Source organism: Sorex fumeus, unplaced genomic scaffold (assembly GCF_029834395.1).
Source record: "Sorex fumeus unplaced genomic scaffold, SorFum_2.1 ptg000037l, whole genome shotgun sequence".
Lineage (NCBI taxonomy): Eukaryota > Metazoa > Chordata > Mammalia > Eulipotyphla > Soricidae > Sorex > Sorex fumeus.
In genome coordinates this window covers 18,905,557-18,918,823 of record NW_026606094.1, presented here as the reverse complement: position 1 = coordinate 18,918,823, position 13,267 = coordinate 18,905,557, and the positions used below count along the sequence as shown (strand labels likewise).

At 36.2% G+C, this 13,267-nt stretch overlaps 1 protein-coding gene across 2 annotated transcripts; it reads right to left on the bottom strand.

Moving 5' to 3' along the window:
* Nucleotides 1-7,849: 7,849 nt before the first annotated feature.
* On the bottom strand, nucleotides 7,850-12,047 carry GPR85 (G protein-coupled receptor 85). 2 transcript variants are annotated; one of them, XM_056118396.1, is made up of 3 exons: nucleotides 11,891-12,041; nucleotides 11,554-11,670; nucleotides 7,850-10,450 (listed from the first exon to the last, which is right to left on the bottom strand). In XM_056118396.1, exon 3 carries the CDS (start codon nucleotides 10,278-10,280, stop codon nucleotides 9,168-9,170), a length of 1,113 nt encoding a protein of 370 aa, XP_055974371.1. In that variant the 5' UTR covers nucleotides 10,281-10,450; nucleotides 11,554-11,670; nucleotides 11,891-12,041; the 3' UTR covers nucleotides 7,850-9,167. The 2 variants fall into 2 exon arrangements, with proteins under 2 accessions (XP_055974371.1, XP_055974370.1); XM_056118395.1 differs by lacking the exon at nucleotides 11,554-11,670 and having other exon boundaries at nucleotides 11,891-12,047.
* Nucleotides 12,048-13,267: the final 1,220 nt, after the last annotated feature.

Below are 13,267 nucleotides of genomic sequence, written 5' to 3'. Positions count from 1 at the left end.
TATTTAAAGAGAAAGTTGTACCTTTATATTGATGAAAACTTTTAATTGATAAAAACTTTATAACTGATTTTGGTTATTAGTATAAATTTATTTTTAGTTGGATGAAGATCAGAGTTCTTGGTTAAATATTTGAGATGATCTATTTTATGTACAGAAAATGTAAGTTTATATTAAAGTGATAGCAGCAGAAATCTTCAGCAAAACATAACAGATATAATAGAAAATATGTTTTCCCTATCTTTTGACTTTCTTTCTGAAAATGACAGTCTTTCAAGTCTATGATGGAAATACAAAGCACTGCTTCTCTGGCACTGCAATAAATGCTCAAGACCTCTCAGGCCTAACAAATAATGGAACCATAAGGAAGAGCACAGGTTCTTTCTGTGTCAAGGACTGGAGTGACATCATATCTAAAAGCACTGGTGTGGTTATTGGATTAAATTCCCAATGCTCTTTATTTGTTTGGGGGCCACGATCAGTGAAGCTCAGGGGTTACTCTTGGCTTTGTATTAGGGAATTAGTTCTAGTAGTGTTCAGGGTACCATATGTGAAGCCAGGGATCAAACCCAGGTCAGCCGCATGCAAGGTAAGCATCTACCCACTATACTATCTCCCCAAACCTTTAAATCCTCAAGGAGTCTGTACAAGTAAGAACATTTGTTTTCTTAAATTATAAACAACAGATTAAGATATTATGGGTTCTAGATAAATATATTAACCTAGAATTGTAGGTTCAAGGTTAATATCTATCATGTATTCATAGTTATAGGAACCCAGGCTAACTATCAAATTATTCACTAGTAACTAAAAAGATAATGCCAATTTTTTTTCTAGTTAGATACTAAGAATATCTTTCCTAGTTCATTTTCATAAATGTCAATAATCTGCTATACTTCAACAATTTCAAAGGGTATGTTATGATAAACAATTACATTTTTATAAATAGAAATTACAATTAAAGTGCACTGATAATTATGGCATTTGAATGTAAGCCTTGGATGTAGTTAAAAATCATCGGAAAACACTTTGCATTGGGTTGTCTTCACGCATGTAAAGTATAACAAAACCAAACCAAACCATACCAGAACAAAACTATATTTGTTAAGTTAAAGAGTCGTTAAAACTAAATCTTCAACCAATACTAGATTCAATAAAAATATTTATTAAGTCCAATTACCACTCCTCGTGTACAGCAGGTGCTTATTAAGTTTCTGATTGAAGATGGCTCATCCTATAAATGCGAACTGTGCAGTACTAAAATATCTTTCTAAATTTTTTGTAAAAGATTTGAAATAGGAACTTGAAACAAGTTTGGTGCCCTCTAAAAGAGATCTATGAATTATTTATAATTGAGAATAGAGCATAAAAAAGGAATAACAGGCACAAATATCCATAATTTGGTCATTTGAAATGGAAGCAGAGCATCAAGTCTATCTGATTAAAATTAAAAGTGCTATTATGAGTTTAGCACATGAATACAGCAGAGGCCTAGGGAAAGCATATTTTAATGTGCTCTAGATATTCTCTCATGTTGATATCATCAAGCTGGGGTCAGCTTGGGTCCACAACTGCTTAGGTTAAAACCTCATTGAAATATTGCACAGAGAAAGTGATTCTCAGTGAACTGGTGTCAGCCTTGGAATTTAGGTTTGTTAGAAATAGCCATGTCATTAATCCTGAGAACACTGATGACCCAGATGGATATACTACAGATTTTTTAAAGCTGGGATAAGTTTAACATTCAGTCCCTTCATTATACAGTTGAGGGAATTCAGAGATCATTTATCGACTGTGGTGCGTAGTTGGTTAGCAGCTCAGTTCCTGATACACAGGCTGGCATCCTTTTCCACACTGCACAGGATAATTAAATAGAAACTAAGTTTACTGAAACCACAAAATCACCATACTAGAGTGGGAAGATAGAAGCAGATGTCACTTTAGAAGATGAAATCATCTGGGTATAATTGATGATAAAATAGGAGGTCAAATAAAAAAAATGAAGCTTTATTGAGATAAATGTAGGGGATTTTCAACTTAGCAAAACAACAGCTTTAAAAATTCAGTGAAGAATGATGAACTGTATAAACAACTATGAGTCAATAGTTAGGAAAGTGTGAGGCACAGGTTGATGCATGAATATCTTTTTAGGACTCCTGAGGTAATTTGTACATATTTTCCCATTAATCATCCCTTTACCATGTATAGGTATGAATCTGAGTTTCAGAAGGCTTTGGAGAGATTTCAGAGTAGGGAAATAGATAAAAGTTCTGCACACATAAATATGACAACTGACTTAGGACTAACAAATATGAGTAAGAGATAGGTTATTCTCTTCATCCAGTATGACTTGTAGACTTTTAAAATTTAAATTGTATAATTTGAAAAGTTATATAAAAAGTTTTTTTTAAGTTATATGAAAAATAAAGATGGATTCATGTTTTTGTGACTATACAGAATATTTCGTTATTGCTTTGTATTGTATTATATTTTATTGTATTGTTAAATTTTTGTTATTAGAGAAGGCAAAAGAAGCGTATTAAGTAACCAACTACTATTTGATTATCAGGCAGTGCTGAAGTCCCAAAGCTAGAGCACTGGTTCTCCTTGGTCTTCAGCTACGTTAGTCTAAGAATGACATTAGTCTTTATCACCTTTTTTCCATTAAATGTTAAAATTAGTAACAGAAATAGCAAAAATAGTTGTCAACATTTATTGAATGTTCATTCTGCACTAGGTACTGTACTAAGTGATTCATATCCTTTGGAAATGATCTGTTTTTAATATGTGTGAATTAATTCTCTATGCTTTAGTTTTTTATTTGTAGAATATGGAAAATGTTATCAACTATTTACTATGATAATCAAATAACTCAATATATAAAAAGTACTTAGAACATGATTTTTACTTAAGAAATAATAATTTTAATGTTGTGTCATTAAATTTCCAAAACTTGTCTTTATAAGTATTAGTTGACACTATATTCCTTCTTACAGATTAGCAAATTAAGACTCAGCTTTTACTTAAGTTGTTCAGTCACAAAATTAGCCAGGGATGCAATAAGATCTTAAATGATCAAATTTTGTGTGTGTGTTTTTAAACTTCTATACCATACCTCCCCTTCTTAATACCTTAGCTATAGTCACACTACATTAACTTCTTCAATTAACAGCTTCTTATATTGGACACATTATGAGCTTTCAGATTTCTTGAATTTTGCTCTTTTTACTATTTCCTCTATCTGAAATGGCTTTCCTAACTTTGTCACATAGATGAAATTAAAATTATCCTCTAAGTCTTAGTTCAGCTGCCACCTTTTCTATCTCACCTTCCTTCTCTCATCTTCACAGAGTTAATTGCTTGTCTGTGTTTCTTTTGACACTTACCTCATATATCTCCCTTACAGCACTTATCACATTGTCCCATAATTTGTTTATATCTCTGCTGTTATATGCTGAACTAAGAGAGAGTCAGTAAAAAGGTAAAAAAAAATACTACACTCTTTTCTAAGGGATTCATAAGGATACACCCATTTAATTCTCTCAATAACCCCAGGACATATGTACTATTGCAGTTACCTTTTTATTGATGAGATATTGAAAAAGGGTTTAAGTAACGAGTCCAAGATCATACATGCAGTAGGCATACAATAATGAATCTTGAATTTATTATGTCTAAGTAAAAGTGCTAAATAAAAGTTATTAGAAATTTTTTTTCATTGAAGAAAATGAAATTTCTTAGTTGAACACTATTTTTGATGTAGGAGAAAAGAATAAACTCCTCTACTATCTAGTCATTTTGCGTTCTTAAAATTAGGAAAACAAATGACTTAACTTCAGGTACTTAAATCTCAAAGATCAAATTGGTCTAAAAAAAATGTTCCACCACATAAAAATTTCCTCATTCCATCATCCAGAATATTTATATATTTTAAGGTTATTTTATGATATTCAAAATCCAATAACCTTGGATGTGCAAAATTTGTGTCAAAAATATATTCTTTTTCAATAGGCAGGGAAAATAAGGAATTGTTTTCTATTTCTCTGCCACACTTGACTATACCTAATTTCTTTCTGAGAATGATGTCGTTCCAGAAGAAGCTAGGAAGAGGTTGAAAATGCCAGTGTGAATAATTCCAAACCCCAAACCACCTGCGGCTTACTTAATGCCTTTTTATACAATCACTCAGAAGGAAACACAGTTGCTTTGCATTACTCTGGGGGCCATTCAGGATTCCAATATTCCTATTACCTTCCTTATCTAGTGGAAGGAAAACTGATTTTAAATCCTTTTAATCCAGAGGGTTTGAGCAGTCAGTGGACACTTTCCCTCTGGCAAAAGGAGGTAATAAAAAAAAAACTTTTCAATTTTAAAAACCAATTCTTATTTATATAATTATATTATAGAGACAAAACCTCTTGATTTTAATGTATCTTCAATACATTAATGTATTTAAGTGTCTATTATGTATAATGTATTTAAATGTCTGTTACGTGGCAGTATAAGGCCAAGAAACTTAGCCCCTGCCCCCATTTTTTTTTTCATTGTACCAGATTTTAATCTCTCTTTAACATATCTGATGATTTGGACTAATGGCAGAAAATAATCTAGTCATTTACAAATGGTAACTTCATTTCAACTACTATGAGATTATGAATTTTTGTCTCATAATTGTGCAATTATATCATTTTAATAACGTGAAATGTTTCTGAGGGAATTGGAAAAATCATAGAATGATAACATTTCCAGAATGGAGAAAACAATAAAGATATAAGTTAATGAGCATGAAAGTGATGTATTTTTCACATAGAAAAACTCAGGATTTCGAAGTCTTTAATCTACAATTCTGAAAACCATCTACTTCAATATGTATAGAAGGATTTATGAATATCACCATTTATCATCTTATCTTCTTTTATAGACAATTAATACAAACTGATTTTGTTTGATTTTATTTTGATCACATAGTCTATGCTACAAGTGGAATAGAATAAAGAATGGAACAATGTAGATTTGTTTAATGTTAACACATAGGATTAAAAAGGTTTATTCCTTTTGTAGGCATTCTCATTGTAATGCAAACTCAGTTGAGAAGGGATATGTCTCTATAATTATAAATGTTTCCTAGTATTTGCCATAGAAATGCATTTTGAAGGTCAAAGTTTTTGGCTGGTAGGGGTTTGAAAAGTTCCGTTGTGGTTCCAACAACAAGCAATTAAATTACTGAAGGAGAGGAGTGCTTTATTAATAAAGGATGTGCACCCTGTTTCACAGTTATTTCTTTTTTCTGGAACTCCCATCTATGGTCTGTTGTCTAAACTCCACAGAAATGCACATCAACAATTGCCTCCTTTAACTGTAATTTAGCCAGGCCTTCTAAGACAGGCAAGCATGACTATGAAAGAAAAGACATCTCTATGTGTCTTGAAGGAACTGAGTGTCTCTCCTCTGAAAGTGGACAATAAGGACATTACACTTGGGCTTCATTGTTGTCATATGCAGAGTATTAACAATATGGAGCATCAAGGTTTCAAAAGACAAGATGAAGTGTGAGTGGAAATGCATGATACATTGAAGAGAATAGGGGTTCCTGCTAATAAAAAAGTTCAAGGGCATATGAAAGATAGCTCAACTGCCTAGCATATGTAAGGCCTGGAGTTCCATATCTGGCACAATGTGGTCCCCTGAGCACTACCAGCTGTGATGCCTAAATAAAAGAGCTTGAGGAATAATGGGAAAATTTAGGAGATAAGCACTAAAGGGAAAATGGGGAAAAAAACCAATTACCTTATTTACTTATGGTCACTGATGCCAAGTCTGTCTCAGAAATATTTCCTCTTATAATATTAATTATTGTCCCTACATTGTCCTTTCCACTAGACTAAGAAAACTCCATGAAGGACAATTTTGCCTTGTTCTCTACTCTGCTTTTAGCACCAAATCCATCGCTTAACACATTTTTGTTGTATGATCTAATAAATAAATGAATAAATTGTTTATATAGCATTCATGGAAACAGGAAAAAGAACAGTAGCCATATCCGTGTGTTAATCATGACAAGTCATTAATTTCTATGAAAAAAAATGTTGTTATCACCTAAATTCAGCAAAAATTTAATGGAGGAAGGCAATTTAGTCAATACGTTTTCCTACAAATAACATTTTAAATCTAATCATGGAGGCTACTTCTGTGTTATTTAAATAGGGTTACTGTGTAAAACTGAACAAGTACTCACCTCCTTCTGTCTCAGTATCTGCTTCAGCCAGGAATATCACAAATAAATCCACTGTACATCAAAGGTATCAGATGAAATAATAACACATCTATGTACATGCATTACCACTATTAAGGAAAACAATTTAAAGACTGTTTAGATTAGATGTAATTAGTCCAGGAGGGACATATTATTATTGATAATGGGTCTTTCTCACAAGGAAGCTGGACTCCCCAGTGGAAATGTATTTTTATGGGTTGAATATTAGTAACATATTCAAACTGAATTAGCTACCGACTGTTTCTAAAATATTGAATAGTAGTACGGGTGCCAAAATAGATCATGTGATATGATCATTAAGACACATTAAAGCATAAAATAAAAGGCGGCCTTTTATTTTATATGATTACTATCATTACTCAATGACTTACAAAAGTAATGAATTATCCAGGTATATTTCATTTACCAACTTCAAATGCCAAGTTAGTTTTGAGTAAATTCAAAGGAAAACCATTTATAGTTCAGCACTATTCACTAACCCTTGGGACTGGTCGCTTACCAAAGCTTTAGGTATTTGTTATTTTAAATAATTTGGTGAAGTCAGGTAATCTTACTTGGGCTGTTACTCTTGAATCTTCTATCTCCTACTTTTAATTCATGCCTCAGTTTTCTTTCTATGGAATGGAAGTGAGTGTTGATAAAAAAAATTCTGGTCTCTCTAGACTCAGATCACTGCTCAATTTTCTACTGACTGATGGTAATATTTGAACCTAAAAGCAAAGTTTTTCATACATATAATCATTGCACTTAATCTCTTGCATTAACTTTCGAGTTGAAACATAATATTATCAAAATATCTTTTGATAACATTTCCTTTATCATATTTTGGATAATGATTTTAGAACCAACAGGGGGCCTTTCTTGCTGGATTCAACTCACTGTTGTACATTTAACTCAGTCTCAGATCCAATCAATTTTGGTGTAAAGTGAAAATAAAGTCAAAGAGGGTGCTCACTAAATCATGATTTGATCTGTACTTTCATGAGGAAAACTGAATAGTTAGATATTTCATTGAAACATTTCAGTGGTTTATTTTTTCCTTGTTTATGTTTATATTCTCTATACAGAAGTGCTAGCAATATAGACTTGTTCCATTAGATTCCTAATCTTATTTTTCAAGTACCAAAATAAAACAAAAACCCCAAACTAAAACAATGGAAAATAAAACAATAGCAACTTTTCTGGTTTTGTCATAACATTATTATAAACCATTCTTCTTACAAGTTAGATGTTTAGAATCCCAAATGTCTACTATGTCCCAAATTAAAATGTTATATTGTTATCAAAAGTCTGAACTAACCAACTAAGAGGTATATAATTTCTAAATATTATTGACTTGTAAGAATAAATAGATTAATTATAATAAGCTAGCAAATAATGCTTTCCTGAATATTACTTGTCAGCTTTATGCTTCCTATCATTCATGCATTTCCAGTTTCAGAATATAGTAGCTACAATTTTTTTTAAAGCACACAATAAGTTAATCTTTCTTGCTTGTGCTTGCCTTCCAGGTTAAAAAACTTATTAAGTGCCAAAAACCGTTAAATTTATTCCAAGAAAAGTAACAGGCTACACGGGTAAATTTTGGCAAATGCAACTTTATATTGAAATTCACACATCTGTATTTTAAAGAATGAGACTCACAGACTCTAATGTATTTCTAAAATACCAGAAATCATAGTATAAGCTTCACGAGTTAAAACTGAAATAATTTAAACGACCAATACACTGAATGTGCAGAAAGTATAAACAAGACTGTGCCTTCGGTAGAATAAATGCTTCACAAATTGTGCAGGATGTCACACTAAGGCTGTGGTCTCTCCCTGACAGCTGACTTAAAATATAAACATACATCAACTGCCTGCTTTTCATAATACACTAGAATGGGTAGTACACCTCAGAAGAAAATCTCATCATCCCAGTGATGTGCACCTTAATTTTCAAACCATGTGAAGAAAAAGGAAAAAGTATTGAATGATCATTCATGCACTTCCAGATGCATGACTATGACCAATTTCGATTTCCTTTGACTATTTGCTCCAATGCTAAATCAGATGAACGCTACTAGATAACCCTTTAAGGCAACATGTGTTTATTCTGCATTATTAGAACTGCTCAATTGTGATGGGTTCGTACTATTAATGTTGCCTCCCAGACCAATATCTAGCATTCATAAAATAGAAAGCAATTGGAAAAACTTTATACCAAATCAACAAAAACCACATAATACAGTTCAATGCTAGCAATTTCACTAGTAGGTAAGGAAAGTGGTATTTAGAAATAGTAGTGTATTAATACAAAAAAGTAAACTCTAATTGGAACCAATATACTGTTTTGGAATGCTCCCCAAAACTTACAAGGTGATTTTTTAAAGTGTAATAATCCAATAATACATGGCACATCTTTAGTGGATTACAGTACTTTATGTCCCCAAATATTTTAGTCTTTGCAAAACAATAATAGTATGAAATGTTTTAAAGTCTTTAAACTTCTAAAATTAGTTTTTATCAACACATTTACCTCAAGTCAACTTAATTTATTAAGATGTCCGTAGCTAATTTTTTTTATTTTTTTCATATGTAGTGATATACACAGCATTTAGCACTGATACTTAGCACCTGCTACTTTCATTATCTAGTTTTCAACCACATAAAGAGACTTAGGGCAGTGGTCCAGTCCTTTCTTAATTACAAACCGTCATGGGCAGTCAGCAGGATCACTCTGAGATTTAAAATAGGATTATAGGTGAACTATTGCAAAGACTGCAGAATGTTGCCCAAATCCTTATTACTGCTGATCCCATTTTTAATTTTCTTCTCAGGATATGGCTACAGGCCACAATTACTTAGCAGAGAAGGTAAGTGTTTCACAAGGCTAAAGATTTACAGATGCTCCTTCATATAACACAGTAAGGTTCCCTTGGTAACCTGGATTTTCTGCAGTAGAGAAGGGTTGTGCTGAAACAGCGCCTCAGCTCCCTGTTGGAGAAAATGCAGACAAAAGGATTGATTCCTGCTTGAGCAAAACTCATCCAGACAGCGGCTGTTAGAAATCCCCCTGGTACTACAGGCCCTCTTGCAAAGACTCTCCAATAACAGGCCACCAGGTAGGGGCCCCACAAGGTTAGGAAGAGAAAAGTCATTATATAGAACATTCTGCTGATTCTTTTCTCCATTTTGAACTCATCTAAGACCAGAAGCCTTCTTCTGCCAGTGGTGTTTGCATTTTGCCTGATGCCCAGCAAGGTGGGTGGTGTGGGACCCCTTCCAAATCCCGCTAGCCAATTGGCAGCTGCCTGGCCACTGGCTCCAGGGCCGTGAAAAGTCCAGTTCTGGCTGACTGCTGCTACAAACTGGACTGGCTTCATTTTCCTTCGATCATGGACAAAAAATATCAGCTTGAGGTAGACAAGCTGTGTGGCTAGAAGGATGAGAGCAAGGAGCAGCATAAATCCTAAGGAATCATTAGCCCTGAAGGAGCGGTGTTGGAAGGTGCATTGATCTTCCTCCCTAATAAATGAGTAAGTGCCCACATCTAAAACTGGGGGGAATGCCATGGCCACAGACAGAGTCCACACCATGCAGATCACAGCCAGACACGTCCAAAAGGTCAGCCTCTTTGTATAGAAGCGGTGATGAGCGATAGCTAAGTATCTGGTGACACTGATGCAGAAGAGCATGAAAGCAGTGTGGAAACAGGACAAAACCCCCAGAAAGGCAATTACTTTGCAAGTCAGAGTCCCATACGTCCAGGTAGAGCCATTTTTGACAGAGTTGAATACAAATGGGAAACAAATTGCAGATCTGAGGATATCTGAACAGCAAAGATCCAACAGGAAGTAGTAAGGTGCTCTATGCAAAGTCTTATCTTTCACTAGCAAAATGGAGATCAGAAGGTTGCCCACCACGCTGACTCCTATTATGAAACCCAAGGAAGTCAGTTTCAGAAAGGCTGTTAGAGGAGAGAGATTTTGCAAAATGTTGTCAGCTGCATGGCTATAGTTCGCCATAGATGGATGGAGGATAAAGATACAGTCTCAGTTAAGTCTCATGATCTAGATATAAGAACAAGGGAAAGATATATCCATACATTTTACAGAAAATGTAATCCACAAAATGAATGGATCCCAGCTGCAGTCATACTTCCTCTTTGCTTCCATTTGATTTGCCATCAGAATATCTGGAAAAAAAGAAGGGGCTATCAGTTCTCAAGTTAAAGAGGAATGATGTCAGGCAGTTGTTAACATAAAGCTGCTAATTCATGGAGAAACAAAGTTTTAATTTTGAAAACTACTCCTTGATATACAAGTATTTTCATTTGAAATTTAAGAGGATTGGCTTGCTGAGTTTTCTGAACTAGAAACATGAAAAAAAATGTCCCATTTTGGAGCACATACATTTGATTGGATACCTTTAGGACAGAAGGAATAAAATGTTCCACAACTGTGAAAATATGTCAATCTAGGAATTAATCACTTCTGTTGCAATAGAATCTAAAACATTGCTAATAGGAGACAGAGAGGAGACTACCTACATTTATTTGAGGTCTGTTACTGTCAGTGTTTTATTGGCAGCATCTCTGGTGATATAAAACCCAAAGAACCATCATTGCAAAAATATATCTTTTAATTCAAGTGCCATTATCCATGCTGTGATTTATAGAAGAGTATTTGTCGATTTATCTGAAGGCATAATTTCAACATTAGACTTTGAAATTAATAGGAACTTGTCCCGGGATTTGATGGGATTTAATCTTTTGTCTTTTTCTCCCTACCCCACCCCCCATTTTTGGCAAATCTTTTCTCTTTTAAGCTCACATGATTATTAAAAATGGTTAATGTAAATATTGGCCAGGGAAACACACCCAGAGGAATAATGCACTTCCATTTGACTGCTTGAATTCAAATGAATTTAACATGAACCTGTATTTCTTGGGCAATTAAGCCTTTCCCATTTACACTGATAATCTTTGTTGCAAATCGCAAGTGGCTTCGTTTTAAAACACAATGAACATTTCTCTTAGGTGCCTGAAAATTACACCAGGGAAATCTGCTTCCTCTGTTATTCCCACGAAGCATGTTTCCTTTGCCACTTCTCACTTGCCGGAATATGCTGATCGAAGCCCAGGCAAAGCTGCATCCGATGATTTTAATTTCCCCACCGGTACATCCCCGGGTAAATACCGATCGCATCATGCAACATTACGAAACCTGAAATCCGCCACCCTTGGATTTATAATGGGGGGTGGGGGAGGGGGAGGGGAGAGAGGCATGCATTACATACGCGAAGATGGGGAGAGAGATTGCTTCTTTGCTGCAAGGGAAGTGTTCCCAGTGATTCGCAGTGTGCTATCCCCAGCCTTGCAACACTTTCCAGAAATGGAGCTCTCAATAAGCCCTACTGAAGATGCATTGTCTGAATGTACTTCCATTATGCAGTTTATTGTTTAAAAACACACACACATACACGCACACGCATACACTCACGCACACACATACACACACACACACACTCACACACATACACACCTCAGGGAGGGCTGTTTCCCGGTGAACCTGCAGTTTCACCAACACTGTGCGCCCCCCTCCCCCCAAACTTAACCGAGAGTATATCCTCCTACCTGTTGGTGTTGGATATCCCGACAGACTATAGCTTCTTCTTTCTATAAATTGCTGATTTTTTTTTTCTGCCTTAGTGCCTTGACTGAGCATCCAGGCAGGGCTCGCCGGCGCCTGCGCGTTGAAGCCTCCTTGAGCTCCAGCCGCGTCCTCCCCTGTCGCAGCGGCACCGTCTCGCTCAGTAACGCAGGGGCCGTGGCGGCGGCGGCGGCGGCGGCGGCGGCGGCGGCGGCGGCGACGGCGGCGGCGGCGGCGGCGGCGAGGGCGGCCGCAGGGGCTGGTTCAGCCTCTCTGGAGCCAACAGGAACCCCGACCCGATGCAGAGCTAGTCTGCTTTATGGAATGTCCAGTCCCGTTGAGCTGGCAAAATTAGCCTTTCGTCCCCTGTGACTGCTTCTGAACTTTTCCCTCCCCGCATTTGTGGTGGTGGTGGGGGATGGGGGGTGGGTGGGGGAGCAGATGGGTGGGGTGGGGAGGGATCGTTGAGACCCCCCCACCGCCTCGGCCCACCCCCTCTTCCCTTCGGGCAGTTCACCGAGATGCCGCTGAGCTTAGGGCGTCAGCCCCCTTCCAGCGCGTCCGGGAACCCTCGCCTTCCTCCAATTTTTCCTTTCTTTCTCTTCCTGGGAGACCCAAAGCTTTTTAGAAGCTTCTTTTACGTGTCTTCTTTAATGATTTCCCCCACCTGACCTTTGCATTTGCACGATGATAGCTGAAAACAAGATAAAGAAAAGAAAGAGGGATGGGAAATGCAGTAAAAAAAAAAATCTTGTCAATGGAAGGAGAGAAAGCAGATTAGAGCAGCCCTCTCTTTGTCAGTCATCTTCCTTTCTCTGAATGCACGCAATAGACGCTTAAGTTGGGAGAAGCTAAGTTCAGACAATTGCGGAATGACTTACATCCATTCTCCCTTCTGATGAATCAGGCTTTAATGTTTTCATGACCTGTTCCATAGCATTCCACCCCACTGAGCAACAGCTTCTTTTTTTCCCCCTTTCTGCAAGTGCGGCTACCCAATAGATTGGTAAGTCAAAGCTTTTGTGTATGTGAGTTTCCTCTACCACCCCCACCCCCCTTTGTTATTACGGAAGAAAAATACTAGGCATATAACGAATTCTTAAAACTTACACCCATCCAAAAGGTCCGATGGTATCACAGTACACCTCTAGCTTGACACCTGGGTGCTTAGAGATATGCCTTCTGGCATCAAGCATTTCCTTATTTTACTATTTTTGAAGAGTTTTGTTTGTGGGGGTGGTATATGATTTTAGACAACTCCCCATCACACAAAAAAAGAGAGAGCGAGAAAAAGAGAAAGGAAAAAAAGCCAAACAAACCAAAAACCGAGTAGACATGCTTTCATTAATTCCCAATGTAAA

What these genes read in the sequence shown, in the direction of transcription:
- GPR85 (XM_056118395.1), bottom strand. Translation starts at nt 10,280, where the DNA reads ATGGCGAACTATAGCCATGCAGCTGACAACATTTTGCAAAATCTCTCT.